Raw genomic sequence first — 16,024 nt, 5'->3', positions numbered from 1 at the left:
GTGTGTGTGAGAGAGAGAGAGAAAAAGAGCTTATGAATACCCCAAGGCCTCTTGCTGCTACAAATGAACACTAGACACTTACTCCACTTTTTGTATCTGGCTTACAAGGGTGTCTGGGAATTGAGCCCAGGCTGTTAGGCTTTATGTGCAAGTGTCTAACTACTCAACCATCTTCTGGAACAGCCCCAGGAATCAATGTGTTTTTTTTCTTTTTTTTAGTTTTTCGAAGTAGAGTTTTGCTCTAGCCCAGGCTGACCTGGAATTTAGTCTCAGGGTGGCCTCAAACTCACAGTGATCCTCCTACCTCTACCTTCCGAGTGTTGGGATTAAAGGCATGCGCCACCACACCCGACTGAGGAATCAACAAATTTTAAAAGCAAATCTAATAAACACATTAAAATGGGAATGAAAGTAAAGTGCATAGATTCAAAGGTTTGTTTTTAAGTACAATAAGACAACGTGGGTATTTTTATTCTACAACTGAGAAATATAAATGAATTCTGCTGTGTTCTAAAAATGTACATTAACTGACTAAGACTATGAAATTTTGCCCATACTCTTCAAAGACACAGGATTGCCTGGCGTGGAGCCTTTAACATACAGGCCTTTCCTGTGATGTTTAAGACAGTCCAGAGCTGAGGACAAGTCATGTGTCCTCTGGATTTACCTACTCAGACCAGTGAGCCCTGGTGGTTAAGCTGGTGGGGTGGAAAGGCTGAACTACAAAGAGATTCCAAATGCAATAAAATATAAAGTTAAAGGCTAAAATATGAAGCAATTCCAAGTACAATGTTAGCTTATCCAATTATGTGCAGCCATGATGAAAACAACGTGGATGGCCCTTAAAAACTTGAGAGCACTCACAGCCCAGCAGTCCAGCTGTGAGTGTTCCCTAGGCCTCAGGGCACTAGTCACGATGGACATGATCTGGAGCCCGTGGCCACCTGAGCATCTGTGATGACAGTGGAGAGCAAAACTGTGGTATATAAACACAGAATACTATTTTTATTTTTTATTTTTTTGGTTTTTTGAGGTAGTGTCTCACTCAAGCTCAGGCTGACCTGGGACTCACTATGGAGCCTCAGGGTGGCCTCAAACTCACAGTAATCCTCCTACCTCTGCCTCCCGAGTGCTGGGATTAAAGGTGTGTGCCACCACGCCCGGCCAGAATACTATTTTCAAAACTATTTTAGGGAGGGAATTACCATGGAATAATTTTTTATAATCATGGAAAATGCTAATAAAAATTAAAAAATAAATAAATTCGATAGAGAGAAAGAGACAGACAGACAGATAGAGAGAGACGGAGAAACGGGCATGCCAGGGCCTCTAGTCACTGCAAAAGAACTCCAGATGCATGTGCCACCTTATGCATTGGGCTTATGTGGGTCCTGGGGAATTGAACCAGGGTCCTTTGGCTTTGCAGGCAAGTGCCTTAACTGCTAAGCCATTTCTCCAGGTAATCCCTCCCCCAGAATACTATTTTTTTAATTAAAAAAAAAAAGCCAACAGATATAGTAGCGCATACCTTTGATTTCAGCACTTGAGAGGCAAAGGTAAGAGGATCAGTGTGAGTTCAAAGCCAGCCTGGAACTACAGAGTAAGTTTCAGGTCAGCCTGGGCTAGAGCAAAACCCTACCTCAAAAAAAAAGCAAAGAGAAAGAGAGAGAGGGAGGGAGGGAGGAAGCGAAAATAGAGAGAGAAATCCCTGGCATTGGTGCCAACAGGTGAGCCTGACAGACATTACACAAAGTGAAATGAGCGAGGTGCTAACAAACTTCATGGCTCCCTTGCCAACAGGAGAACAACAGGGTTCTAAGTCATACCCGACTCAGGGTTGGCAGCGACAGCAGACTGCGCCACGGGAGGGCGAAGGGCAAAGCTCCAGCCAGGAGCCCCTCGGCCACAACTGGCACCCCCCATGCCCTCAGACCCAGGCTGTCAACTGAAGAGTCAAATAATAGGCCAGAAATGGTAAAGACCAGAACATGGTCTGAAAAATAAAATCAAGCTCATCTCCCGAAGAAAAACACTAATGATAAACTTCTGGAAAATGAGAGAATTAAGTTACACCAAAGCCAATGCCAGAAGAATCGAGATATAGAGTCGCAAAAGGAGAAGCTAGGGAAGACGCTAATTTCGGTCTCAGTCAGGGGCTGGAGAGAAGGCTTGGAAAATAAGATACTTGTCTGCAAAACTTAAGGACCCATGCTTGACTCCCCAGATCCCATGTAAGCCAGAGGCACAAGGTGATGCATGTGCAAGGTTGCACAAGTGTACAAGATAGCACACATGTCCGGAGTTTGATTTCAGTGGCTGGAGACCCCGACACATCAATTCTCTCTCTTTCTCTCACGTTCACTTGCTCTCTCACTCTCTCTCATAAAAAAGACCAGTCTGTTGGGCTTGCCTCAAAAAAAAAAAAAAAAGTAAATAAATCAGAAACATTTCCTGAGGTCAGTCTTCATATTGGAAGTCTCAAGGGTTCCAACCACAGAAATTAAAATGACACACAGCCTGGAAACCAATACAGAACATTCTAGAACAAGAATGAAGAAAGAAAACTAAAGGTTCCCCCAAAATATTGGAAAACAGAGGAAGACCCTAAAGAAATAATCAATTTTCCTCATCCCCAAAATAGAGGGTCATCGTTGCTTGAAGAGACCATTGCTCAAGCCCAAAATTCTCTACCTAGCCAAAATATCCCATTTGCCAGCAGACAGCACAGACACATTTTCAGACATTCAAGGAAACTTAAGATGTACCCACTAACGTACGTGGAAAAGTTTCCAGCCTTGCACCATGGCCAAAGGAGGGTTGAGCAAAGTGCAAAATGTAACAGAGAGACCCTGGGTGTGTCTGAAGAGGATCAGGACACGGGGTGAGGCACCATTCTACCAGAGTGTGAATCTTTAACTTCTCTCTGGAAAAGCATGTGCAGTCGTGAGAGGCGAGAGGAGGGCACGGCGGGTCACGTCAGCCTCAGCGAGCTGTATTGCAGAAGAGAAGTGTTTTACTTCACGCTAACATGTCTAAATGCTTAAAACAACAACAATAATAACTAGCATACAACTCTTTAAAAGCCTAATCATCCAAGCAGAGTGTTGAGGCGTTAGCAGGCCTTGCCATGGAGACATGTTCACGTCTAAGACTTCACACAGCAGAAGCTGTCTTCAAATGTTTCCCAAGCTTTCACCAGAGCCAAAACAAAAACAAACACAGAGGGGTGAGGTACCCACACTGCCAATAGAACCCGCATTAACGAGGGGCCCCCAGCAGCCAGCGCGTCAGCAGGAAGGGGAGGCTGGCAAGGCCTCTGGTCACAACACACACATGGGTATAAAAGCAGACAGCCCAGCACCTCTCTCACCCAGAAACAGTCTCACGCACACACTCACACACCTACCTGCACACTCGCACCTCCTCCCAGCCAGCCCCACCATGGCCGCCTCCATTATGTCCCTTAGCTCCAGCGACTTGAGCTACGACAGCCGGGTCTGCCTGCCAGGCTCCTGTGACTCCTGCACCAGCGCCTCCTGGCAGGTGGACGACTGTCCAGAGAGCTGCTGCGAGCCCTCCTGCTGCGCCCCCAGCTGCTGCCAGCCCAGCTGCTGTGCCCCCTGCCTGACCCTGGTCTGCACCCCGGTCAGCTGTGTGTCCAGCCCCTGCTGCCAACCCACCTGCACCAGCTCCTGCACGCCCTCGTGCTGCCAGCAGTCTTGCTGCCAGCCGGCCTGCTGCACCTCCTCCCCCTGCCAGCCGTCCTGCGGTGTGCCCGTCTGCTGCAAGCCCGTCTGCTGTGTGCCCGTCTGCTGTGGGGGTTCCTCATGCTGCCAGCCCTCTTGCTGCCAGCAGTCTAGCTGTGCGCCCTCTTGCTGCCAGTCCTCCCCCTGCCAGCCGTCCTGCGGTGTGACCCTCTGCTGCAAGCCCGTCTGCTGTACCCCCGTCTGCTCTGGGTCCTCCCCTTGCTGCCAGTCCTCATGCTGCCAGCCATCCTGCTGTGTGCCCGTCTGCTGCAAGCCCGTCTGCTGTACCCCCGTCTGCTCTGGGTCCTCCCCTTGCTGCCAGTCCTCATGCTGCCAGCCGTCCTGCTGTGTGCCCGTCTGCTGCAAGCCCTGCTCCAGCGTGTCCCTGCTCTGCCGCCCCGTGTGCAGACCCGCCTGCTGTGTGCCCACCTCCTCCTGCTGCGCCTCCTCCTGCCAGCCCAGCTGCTGCCGCCCGTCCTCCTGCGTGTCCCTGCTCTGCCGCCCCGCCTGCTCCCGCCAGGCCTGCTGTGGCCTCTCCTCGGGCCTGAAGTCCAGCTGCTGATCAACTGGTGTCTCCAGCCCTTGCAGGCTGGGTCTTTGCTCCAGAACAAGGTCTCTACTCTTCGGAGCTCCTGCAGGCCACCTATGGGTCACCAGAATCGTCCCACTCTGGATTGGTGGCCACACAATGGCTGCCTAAAGAAGTTTCAATGTGCCACTCTGCCCCTCTCCCTTTCTGGGAAGAGGTGATTCACACGTTCTTTCATGACCTGGGTAGCAGCCCTGGGAAGACCATCTTCAGGATGGGTCACTTGCAAGACATGTGACAGGTCAGTTGCTGTGATCAATAAAGTGTTGATGTCTAGAAATATGGGCTAATGTGCATTTTTCTGGCTTGTCCGGTGTCCCCAAGACCAGTCCAAAATGGGCAATGGGGACATTTTCTTGTGAAGCACACAGAAATATTCTCAAATGCCTGGCAACAAATCCCAAAGTTGGTGTGGCTGCCTGGCAGTTATCCAACTCCATACATGCAACCGGGGGCCGGGGCGGACAGAAAGTCAATAGGTTAGCATCTTGTGAGCATGCACAATTCAGGATGCCATAGAGAGAGGTACTAACCAGGGAGGCTGACCTCCTGGTCAGCTACAAGAGCACAAGGACCACCTCTGCTGGGAAGCACCAGCAGGTTGCCTTTGGCTCAGTTTTGTCCATGGTCCCAGAAGGACCAACCATCACTCTCCCTGTCAGAGCTTAAGGTCTGGATACGGAGGAACAAGGCTTCAGGATGGTACAGGACATGCTTGGGCACCCAGAGGACAGCTAGCCCTGGAGAGCCAGGAGAGCGCTGGTGAGACCAGCCAGGACAGCAGCACCTTCTCCTCGCCTGTGTGCTGAGAACTGAGCAACACCGAGCAGTCAAGTGGATGGAGCTGAAAACCTCCTCCTCATTGACGAGCCGTCAGGATGCTAGGAAGATCTCTGCAGCATGCAGCCTTTTGGGGGACAGAAGTCATCAATAGTGTTAAACAGCAGTGGACCCTACAAGCCTTAAGAGTGGCCAGCCCGGCCAAATGTGTCAACAGGTGCAATAGTGGCATGTCTGTTATGGTGGAAACCAGCCACTCTCTAATTAGACTCAAGGTCTGCTCCACAGGAGGGAATGCATGGCTGGTGCTGAAATCCTATTCAAAAGCCTATGGTGGGGGGCAGTCATGAGCTCCAGGGGAGTAATGCCTGATGTTGTCTGGCTAAATTAATATGTTATGCTCACCAAATTGCCCTCTAAACACTTTTTTTTGTTTATACCCATATATTAATGCTACTCTTACTTCTGGTTAGAGAAGCTTCTTTTTCAGACAGTGGTAGCCACTGGGGTGACTAGCCCTGAGAAGTGACAGTGGAGTGTTCAGCAGTGAACGAGACATCTCTATCATGCCCTTCAAGACGCAAGGTCCATTGTCGAAGATGGTGCAGAAAGGATGTAAGAGCCAAAGGAAGGGTTGGACTGTTTACACTGAAAGCTACCAGACACAAAATGGCCTGGATGTCCATGACTCACAGTGTCTGACACCACCTACACAAGACCTTCCTAATAGGAGGAAAAGATGGTGACATCAAAATAGAAGAGAGACTATTGAAAAGAAGGGATTCAAGATGGGTGTGGTGACTCATGCCTTTAATCCAAGCCCTCGGGAGGCAGAAGTAGGAGGATCACCATGAGTTCGAGGCCACCCTGAGACTACATAGTGAATTCCAGGTTAGCCTGGACAAGCGTGAGACCCTACCTTGAAAAACCAAAATATTTTTTTTAAAAAAAGGAAGAAAAGAAGGGATTCAACAGAGGGTGGATTTGAGAGGGGTAAATGGGAGTAGGGGAGGAAATTATCATGATTTATTGTCTATACTTAGGAAAGCTGTTTTAAAAAAAAAAAGAAGAAGAAGAAGAAAGAACTGACTGGGTAAGGCCAGAGCCAGAAGGACAGTACAGCAGGAAATATGGAGCCAGGAGAAGGGGCACCTCCTCTGGGGTAGCAGACTGCAAGCCACATTACACCCCAACTGAGTTCATCCCAGGAAGAGGGGTGGGAAGACCACCAAGGGGACTGTGCACACATGGCCAAGTTGGAAACTGCACACCTCCGCTTGCTGGATGTGATCCCATCTTGAGTGTTAATTATTGACTCGAACATTCAGAAGAACATGGCTGTCCCTTAGGCACAAGGACAAGGCCTTACAGATTATATTTGTTAGCTTTCTGGAATGTCACAAAACACCTGTGAAAAGCAGCATGCAAGGAGGAAAGATTGTTTTCTGTTTTATTTGTTTGTTTGTTTTTCGAGGTAGGGTCGCGTTCTAGCCCAGACTGACCTGATGCTGGTTTTGCAGCCGTGCTGAGGACAGGAGTTAGGGTGTTGTGGAGGCTTCCACCCAGTTCAGAGGAAAGCCTTGGAAGGCAGAGGGTACGTGAGGGTCAGGATCTCTCCCGGCAGCCCCTGAGCACGTGATATGTAAAGCTGTGAGCATAAAGTCAAGGATGCAAGGGGAACTCCAGGTAGTTGAAGATGCCAGGAATGTATATGAAACATCCTCCAAGGATGGGCCATGAGTGGGAGCCAGCCCAAGAGAGTGACCAGATGGGCCGCAAACAGCAGGACCACAGGGGTAGGGTTGTCCAAGTCCATTGGAGCGACACCACGTGCCCCAGATACCTGACAAGAAGCTTTAGTTTTTATCCTGCTGGAAGCCCATCCTACAGTGTCTCATGTTTACCCTGCTGAGGAAGCCTGTCCTGCTTCAGTCTGGTCTCCCCTTTCTTCATTTTGGAATGGGTCTGTTTACTCTATGCCATTGTATGTGGGAAGTATGCAACTTGTTGTTATTATCTTACTTGCTTTTATTATCGTTATAGGATTTCATAGCTAAGAGCTGTCTTGAGTCTCACAGGAGACCTAACTTGGGCTTTTGAACAATGTTGGTATTGTTAAAGCCGTGGACATCCTTGGAGATGGATCGATTGCATTTTGAATTTATTTTTTGTTTTTGTTTTTGGTTTTTTTGTTTTTGTTTTTGTTTTGAGAAAAAGGAGAGAGAGGGAGGGAGAGCATGGGTGCACCAGGGCCTCCAGCCATTGCAAACAAATTCCAGACACATGTGCCCACCTTGTGCATCTGGCTTACGTGGGTCCTGGGGAATAGAACCTGGGTCCTTTGACTTTGCAGGCAAGCACCTTAACCACTAAGCAATCCATCCCTACAGCCCCTGATTGCATTTTGAATTGTAAGATGACCATGAGCTATTGGAGGCCAGGGACGAAACGTTATGGTTTGGGTGTGAAACATCCCCAGCAGGTGATATGTTTGAATAGTGGTGCTCAGGTGATGATTCTGTTTTGGGATGTTGCAGAACTTTCTGGACATGGGCCTCGCCGGAAGACACAAAGCCAAAGGGCAGGTCTATTTTCAGGTATGTTCTCTCTCATCTGCTAAGATATAACAAGCCATGCTGCAACAAATCCCCACCTGGACAGAGCCCCAGTTGCCAGGCCTCTAGCCCCTGTCACGACTGACCCTGTCCCTGAGTCCACGGCCACCCAGACAGTTCTCTGCACTGTGAGCTTCTATCTTCCCTGGCTTGAAGATGTCCCATTGTCCTTCATCCCCCACTGTTCCCACTGAGTCTGTGATCATCTTGCCCTTGCTTCTTTGTATGTGAAGATCTTCAAGATCTCTTTATTTTTTGTTTTTCTTTCGTTCTTTTTTTTTTTTAATTTTATTTCTGCAAGAAAGAGAGGGAGAAAGAGGCAGAGAGAGAGAGAACAGGAACACCAGGGTTTTTCAGCCACTGTGAACCAACGCCAGACGGGTGCACCCCCTTGTGTGCATTGTAACACTGCATGCTTGCATCACTTGCTTCTGGCTGTTCCTGGAACCTGGAGATTCTTGGGCTTTGCAGGCAAGCGCCTTAACTGCTAAACCATCTGTGGTGGTTTGATTCAGGTGTCCCCCATAAACTTGGATGTTCTGAATGCTAGGTTCCCAGCTGATGGATATTTGGGAATTAATGCCTCCTGGAGGGAGTGTATTGTTGGGGGAGGGCTTATGGGCTTTATAGCCAGTTTCCCCTTGCCAGTGTTTGGCACACTCTCCTGTTGCTATTGTCCACCTGATGTTGGCCAGGGGGTGATGTCCACCCTCTGCTCATGCCATCATTCTACCCTGCCATTGTGGAGCTTCCCCTCGAGCCAGTAAGCCAAAATAAACATCATTTTCCCAGAAATTGCTCTTGGTTGGGTGATTTCTACCATCAATGTGAACCTGACTGAAACACCATCTCTCCACCCCATGTGATTTTCTTTATATTTATCATGGCCGGGGTCTTATGATACTCTTGAGTCTACAATTTGGTACTTAAAGAAAATAAGATCATGGAATTTTGTCTACAGTTTCCTCAGAATGTGGCTATTGGGTCAGCGTTGTTCTCTCCCCTGGAGGACAGACACATACTAGTGCATTGGATTCTTTGATATTGTTTCATATGCTCTTTCCTTTTTAAAAAATTATAATACCTTTAGTTATTTATTTGTAAGCAGAGAGAGAGAGAGAGAATACAGAAAAGGACTCCAGGGCCTCTAGCCACTGCAAACTGACTCCAGACACATGTGCCACTTTGTGCCTCTGGCTTTACACGTGTACTGGGGAATTGAACTTGTGTTGTTAGGCTTTGAAGGCAAACATCTTAACCATTAAGCCATGTCTCCAGCCCTCTTTCATTTTTTCTTAATTCTTTCTCCCTCGTCTTCAGATTGAATAATTCCTATTACTGAATCCTCACATTCCTGCGTCTTTTCCCATCAGTTGGCTCCTAACTCCCTACCCCAGGCCGTGGGTCATGACGCCTGGCCCTGGGGCCCGCGTAGTCTGAGTCCATCTGCTTGCTCCTACACTGCAGCGGTAGCCTTGCCCTCCAGCGCTGTGCCCCTGCCGAGGCCCCCAGGACACCCCACCAGTACCTGTCATCCTCTCTGCGGGACCCATTACTCTTTGTAGGAGCTGCCCTCTCTGCAATAGTCTCGGGAGCTTATTTCTTCACTTCTTGGCCACTCATTGAGCGCTGCTGGAAGGCGCATGAAGCCAAGGCATCTCTATCAGAGGCACACACACACACACACACACACACACAAACAGCAAAAGAATTGCTGTATCAAATACTCCGCAGCAGGGTTAGCCAATTTTGTGCTAATGGAGGACAGCAAATGTTTTAAACTTTGCAAGTTGCACAGCCTCTTTTGTAACTACTCAGCTTTGCCAATGCAGGATAAACGCAGCCAGTAGCAACACAAACAGACATGTTGTGTTCCAATAAAATTTTACTCACAAAACAAACAGTGGGCCAAATTTAGCTCCCAGACTCTAATTTGCAAATGTCTGCACTTAAGTTTTCTTTTTTCTATGTACACTGAAAGGCCAAAATAAATAATAAAAATGATAACGAAATCCATTAGCACCTCAAAGTCTGTCTGGATAGATAACACGAGATATTAAGAAGAGGATGCAGTACTTCACAACAGTGGAGCTATGGTCACCAATAAAGTTCTGAAAACCAGCAAGACAAACCCCATCTAGGTCACACCTGGATAACTTGTTTACAGGAGAAGACACTGGCCTCAAATTCAAAGCTGTTTATGGAGGAGCACAACTCAGGAAGGTGCACCCCAGGATAATGAGGTGCTGTGGAGAGAATGATGGCAACCCCACACGGAAATGAGCTGCATTCTGAGTCGCTGGGACACAGGGTTGGGTATAAAGGCCGCTCTACGAAGGAGCTCAGCCATTCTCGTCCTCCTCCAGAATCAGCCAACCTCTGCCACCATGTGCAACACCAGCTGCTCCTCAGGCTGCCAGCCAACCTGCTGCGTGTCCAGCCCCTGCCAGGCGTCCTGCTGCGTGCCCATGAGCTGCAGACCCACAGTGTGCGTTCCCGTGAGATACCAGGTGGCCTATTGTGTGCCCGTGAGCTGCCGGCCCGTGTGTGTGGCCCCCTCCTGCCAGTCCTCTGTGTGTGTGCCCGTGAGCTGCCGGCCCGTGTGTGGGTCCTCCTGCCAGTCCTCCGGGTGCTGCCAGCCCTCCTGCCCCACCCTGGTCTGCAGACCTGTCACCTGCAGCACCCCCACCTGCTGTTGACCAGCATCTCCAACCAGCTGTTCCCAGTGTGTCATCCCATCATGATCATCAGCGGTGAGCACATGAGGCCAATGGCGAGCAATCCCCAGCCATCTGGAACTGAGGAGAGAATGACCTGGATCTCCCAGCCTCTGTACTTCTCCAAAAGATGCCCTGGCCTCAGGGTCCTTCTCTAACCCCATGTGCTGAATAAAGCCATTCCTCCAGAGAAGCTCTGTGTCTGTCCTGTTGCATGTCGGTTTCCTAGCTGCTCTGGTGATCAGAAAGGTTGAAAAGCCAATGCTCTCTACGATCCAGCTTCACTGTGGTTCCTCAGAAGGTGGACTACTGGGGGAGGACTTGGCCTGATGCATCGTGTGTGGTCAGGGTTCCACCTGTCCTGTGGGCTGAGGACCATGTGGCCCCTTCACTGTCTCTCGTAGCTCAGTCTGCTTCTGTCCAATTCTTCTTTCCCAGCACATGCTTGGAGCAGGGGCTGAATGGATGGTGCTTAGCTGTTAAGGCGCTTGCCTGAAAGGGCTAAGGACCCAGGTTCAATTCTCCAGTACCCACGTAAAGCCAGATATACAAAGTGGAGTTCGTTTACAGTGGCAAGAGGTCCCGTTGTGCCCATTTTATCTGTCTCTCTTCTCTCTTTTGCTGCTTGCAAATAAATACATATTAAAAAAATAAAAGAGGAAAGGATTATTTTGGTTCATGGTTTTGTCTTGGAGCCTGTGGGCTATGGCTAATGTCACAGTACAAAGGGAAACTCTTTGATGGTGTAAGGAGCCAGGAGAGGATGGCGTGGGAGCCCAGGTGAGGCAGGAGCTTGCAGAAGGTGCAATTATCCACGAAGCCAAGGGCCAAACAAAAGGAGAAACATGGATACCGGTAAATCCAGAAGGAGACAGGACAGAGGAAGCAAACAAGGAAGAGCCAGCTGTGTTCTGGCTTGTTGGGACCCAGGGCTGGGTACATAGGTTGCTCCAGGAAGGAGCTACAGACACCCCATCTTCCCCCCGTCTTCCTCCAGCACCGCTCAGCTTCTGTCACCATGTGTCACACCAGTGGCAGCTCGGGCTGCCAGCCTGCTGCGTGTCCAGCCCCTGCCAGGTATCCTGCTCTGTGCCCATGAGCTGCAGGCCCATCAGGTGTGTTCCTGTTAGATACCAGGTGGCCTGTTGTGTGCCCTTGAGCTGCCGGCCCGTGTGTGGGTCCTCCTCCTGCCAGCCCTCCTGCCCCACCCTGGTCTGCAGACCTGTCACCTGTAGCACCTCCACCTGCTGCTGACCTGCGTCTCCAAACCAGCTGTCCTCAGTGTGGACGGGATGTTCCGGTCTCCTCCCAGGACCTTCCTCCTGACCATAGGTTCATCTCGCGAGGCAGGTGGGAAGCACGCCCAGCCCACCCCAGAATGAGGAGCGATCACAAAAGAATGTTCTGGACTCCTGGCCACCACCCCTCTCTGAAGGATGTTTGTGTTGAATAATCTGCTGTAATCCTGATGGGCTTGCCTTTGTAGGTAACTTGATTTTTCTCTCTAACTGCTTTCAGTATTTTTTCTTCGGTTTGTGTGTTTGGTAGTTTGATTATAATATGGCGAGGAGAGGTTCTTTCCAGGTTTTGTCTGGCTGGTGTTCTAAAGGCTTCCTGTATCTGCATTGGCACCTCTTTCCCAATTTGGGGGAAGTTTTCTTCTATGATTTTGTTGAAGATGCCTACTATGCCTTTGGAGTGGAATTCTTCTCCTTCTACTATGCCCTGAATTCTTATATTTGATCTTTTCATAGTGTCCCGAGTATCTTGAAATTCCCACTCATACTTTTCTATGTTTGTCTTTCTCTTTTTTGGCCTGTATTAGATCTGCCACCTGGTCTTCTAGCTTAGATATTCTGTCTCTCCTTCATCCATTCTACTGGTGAGATTTTCTACAGTTTTTTATTTCATTAACTGTGTTCTTCATTGCTAGTAATTCTGACTGGTTTTTCTTTATTATTTCTATTTCCTTATTTATGTCTTGTATTGCCTTCTTTATTTCATGAAATTGGTGTCCTGCATCTTCTTTGATTCCTTTAATTTCTTTTTTTTTTTTTTTCAAGGCAGGGTCTCACTCTGGCTCAGGCTGACCTGGAATTCACTATGTAGTCTCAGGGTGGCCTCGAACTCACGGCGATCCTCCTACCTCTGCCTCCCGAGTGCTGGGATTAAAGGCGTGCACCACCACGCCCGGCTTTGATTCCTTTAATTTCTTCTTTGAGTTATTCTTTGACTCCTTTGATTTGTTCTCTGACTTCTTTGAACATATTTACAATCATTCTTTTGAAATCTTTCTCAGGCATTTCCTCTAACTCGTTCTCACTGGAGGTCATTTCTGATGCATTAATACTGTTAGGTGGATTTATATTGTCTTGCTTTTTAGTGTTTCTTGTGTTATAATGTATATATTTTTGCATCTTGAATTAAGTTAATGCTTGGATTTTCTAGCTAGCTAGGTATTCTTAGCTATATCAATTGATTTGATGCTATATATCTTCAGGATAGGAGCTTAAGGTGTTAGGTGTGGCTCTTAAGGCTCTCAGAGTATCTACAAAGGTGTTCCTAGGGGTTGAGTTTCCCTGCTATGGGAGTATTCAAGTAGGCTGAGTGGAATAAAATACAGGTAGATTCTAAAATTGAACTAAACACTGTACACATTCAATCAAAATCAGCACCAAATATTTATGCAAGAGTAGTTATTATAACAACCAGATCCTCTATCAACAAAGAGGTTAAGATTTCTGGTCTGTTGAGGGATCCAAGTCAGCTTGTGACCAAGTGAGACCCTTCCCTGGTACAATCAATCTCAGTTACCTTTTTGGATGATTTTGGTCTCAGTCAAGTTGCTGGCTGGGTCGCTGGGCTGCTGTCCTGATTTCTGCAGCTGGGCACTGGCTTTTCCTGCGGGGCAAACCGAGGCTGGCAACTGTGGCCTTTTAGATCGGCAACCCCACTGCTGGAACCGCCACTGCTGCTGCTGAAGCTGCTGCCGCTGTATCTGTTGCTGCCGCTGCTGGTTCTGCCACTGCTGCCTCTGAAGCTGCTGCTGCTGGATCCGCCACTGCTGGGGCCTCTATTGCTGGTGCCGGAGCCGCTGATGTTGCTGCCGGGCTCTGCTCCTGCTTGGGTCCCGCTGTCGGCTCAAGTTGGCGTGGCCAGGTCCCGGGCCGCTGCTCTGTTCCCTGGAGCTGGGCTCAGGCGGTGGGGGAGGGGAGGGAGCCGCGGCTGCTCTGGTTGTCTCACTGCTCCACACGTTCTACCTCGCGGTCTGCTCCACCGCTGCTCACTGCCGCTCTCCCTTCACGTTTCCTGAGTTGTGAAGCCGGTGTGAGGGGAAGCTCCCGCACCTGACTTGTCCTGTGGCTGGAGTTGAGCCTGGCGGCTTTCTGGTGCGCCCCGCCGCCGCCGCGGTTGGCGGAGCTGCCGGGGCCACTTTTGCCGGCCTGCGCAGGCTCTGGATGCTCTGGAACTCTCCTACTTCTCCGCTGCCGTTTCAATTTCCTATACACCTCACTTTTTAGTAAAAGTGTGTATTTTGCTCGGGTTTTTTGGTCTTTTCCCCCCTAGGCTGCTTTGGCGTGGTAACTACGCTGCCATCTTACCCGGAAGTCTCCTCCCTGTGTTCTTGTCACCAGCATCAAACGGCCATGACACCTGGCATGAGCTCCCAGTGCAGCGGGGGAAACACTGTCAACCAGGGACCACCAGCCACACCCCGCACTCCAGAGGAGGGGAAACCGAGTCTCACTGGGTCGGGATTAGAAGATGCTAAACAAATACATTATGGGTTTCTCTAGCTATATGAAAAGGCCTGTTTGCAGTGGCTGGAGGCCCTGGTGTGCCCATTCTCTCTTTCTGCCTCTTTCTTTCTCTGTCTGTCTGTTGCTCTCAAATAAATAAATAGGAAACAAAACAAAAGGCTAAGTGGGGTCCCCTGAGCACTCTGGGTGACTCCACTGTGTGGGCTCCCTTTATCTGCTGTCTCCTTGACTTCAGTCACAGAACTCAAGGCTTGAGGAGCCTCCGAGCTCCCCGGTGTGGCTGCGAGCCACGTGCTGTGGGCAGGCAGGGGTTTCTGCACACACGGGCCTGGCCGGAGCCACGAGTGGATGGCAGACAGGGTTTCCTTCCGTGTGCCCGGGCCACTCTGGGCTCCTAGCGTCAGCCACCACAGGACTGGCAGCCACTGGCGGCGGCCCCAGGCTTAGTGTTTGTGGAGAACAACTTCCCACTTCCTCTAGGGCTGGTCACAGGTGAGGTGCCATCCAGAATGTTGGCTTCTCTCCAAGACAAGCAGTTTCCAGGAGTCCTCTGGCTAGTTGGTTTGGCGTCACTTTATCCCCTGTGGGGATCAGTCCTTTCCTAGACCCTGAGCTGTCCCCCTCTCCTGGTTTGCTTATTTCTGGTCATTGAGGATGTCTTGGAAAGCAAGGTGTTGTGTGCTTTTTCTTAGGGAGATGAGGACAAATGGCTATTCACCTCAGTAGCAGAGAAAAAAGAAAAAGAAAAAAGTGGCTACATGAGCTGGAGAGGTGGCTTAGAAGCTAAGGCACTTTCCTGCAAAGCCAAAGGACCCAGGTTCGATTCTCCAGGGCCCACATAAACCAAACACACAAAGTGGCTCATGTGTTTGGAATTTGTTTGCAGTGGCTGAAGGCCCTGGCATGCCCATTCTCTCTCTTTCTCTATGAAATAAATAAATAAATTTAATTTAAAAATGGCTGCAGCCAAGTCTAGCTTGTGAGACCATCTGTTTATTAAGCTAAATTATGGGTGCATGGATGGGGGAACCCTTTACAGGCATGTGGGTGACTCAGGCGGCTGCATCACGGGAGTCCCCTGGGAAACTCGTAGGAAGCCATGTTACTAGAGTTTCCTCTCCTTGGCGACTGTTTACAGCTTATATAACCTTGCATTGGCCTGAGAAGCCTTGTAACTTTCTTGCGAGTGTTAAGAGCCCCCTCCCCCCTCCCCTCCACAGTGACGTGTTTCAATCCAGAGGAAATAGCTACACAAGACAGGCCTTCTCGTCTCCCTGGGCTCACTACCGTCTGCACTGTCTACTCATTCCAGCCAGGAGCCACCTTTCACTTTGCTGATGGCCAGGCTGGTGTATGGTTCAAGGTTCCGAGGAACCTCAGGGCTTTTGAAAGCATTTATGGAAACATGCACATGGAGAAGGATACGTGTCGCAAACATGCTGCCTGGTGATTACAAGGTGGACGAAGACATGGGAGTGTTAGCTCAGGGCGAGAAACACAAAGTGACCCGGACCAGTGCCCTGGGCCTATGTTTGTAGCCCTTGTACCACAGATCCCCAGGCTCCTGCGTGAAGCCGCCACTTCTGACCTCATAGAAATGAGCTGTAGCGTGCACAGCGGTGGTGGCGGCGGCCGTGGCGGTGGAGGGAGTCTGGGTCTATCTTTGCACCTGTTTCCTCTCTGTCAATATTTGGGTGTGGCTGTGTCACACATTTTTATTTCTTTGGTGTTCTGTTGTAAGGGTGTACCATGGCCAGGCATCCCGCAGGGGGCTCTGAGCAGCTGCCTGCATGTGGCTGGTGGTCAGGACGGTGTT

The 16,024-nt window shown here is 49.6% G+C and overlaps 2 protein-coding genes and 1 pseudogene across 4 annotated transcripts; all 3 read left to right on the top strand.

Moving 5' to 3' along the window:
- Positions 1 to 3,441: 3,441 nt before the first annotated feature.
- LOC123460864 (keratin-associated protein 10-12-like) lies at positions 3,442 to 4,308 on the top strand. Of its 3 annotated transcripts, none has more exons than XM_045150902.1 (2): positions 3,442 to 3,859; positions 3,968 to 4,308. In XM_045150902.1, exons 1-2 carry the CDS (start codon positions 3,442 to 3,444, stop codon positions 4,306 to 4,308), a joined length of 759 nt encoding a protein of 252 aa, XP_045006837.1. The 3 variants fall into 3 exon arrangements, with proteins under 3 accessions (XP_045006837.1, XP_045006835.1, XP_045006836.1); XM_045150900.1 differs by having other exon boundaries at positions 3,442 to 3,909; positions 3,991 to 4,308; XM_045150901.1 differs by having other exon boundaries at positions 3,442 to 4,101; positions 4,204 to 4,308.
- Positions 4,309 to 10,117: 5,809 nt separating this feature from the next.
- On the top strand, positions 10,118 to 10,429 carry LOC101599127 (keratin-associated protein 12-1-like). Its single transcript, XM_012951418.2, has one exon. The coding sequence runs from the start codon at positions 10,118 to 10,120 to the stop codon at positions 10,427 to 10,429; it is 312 nt and encodes a 103-aa protein (XP_012806872.2).
- Positions 10,430 to 11,465: 1,036 nt separating this feature from the next.
- On the top strand, positions 11,466 to 11,701 carry LOC123460869 (annotated as a pseudogene).
- Positions 11,702 to 16,024: the final 4,323 nt, after the last annotated feature.

This window comes from Jaculus jaculus, chromosome 5, assembly GCF_020740685.1.
Source record: "Jaculus jaculus isolate mJacJac1 chromosome 5, mJacJac1.mat.Y.cur, whole genome shotgun sequence".
Taxonomy (NCBI): domain Eukaryota; kingdom Metazoa; phylum Chordata; class Mammalia; order Rodentia; family Dipodidae; genus Jaculus; species Jaculus jaculus.
The sequence above is the reverse complement of the archived record's forward strand: the minus strand, read 5'-3'. Positions and strand labels throughout refer to the sequence as shown.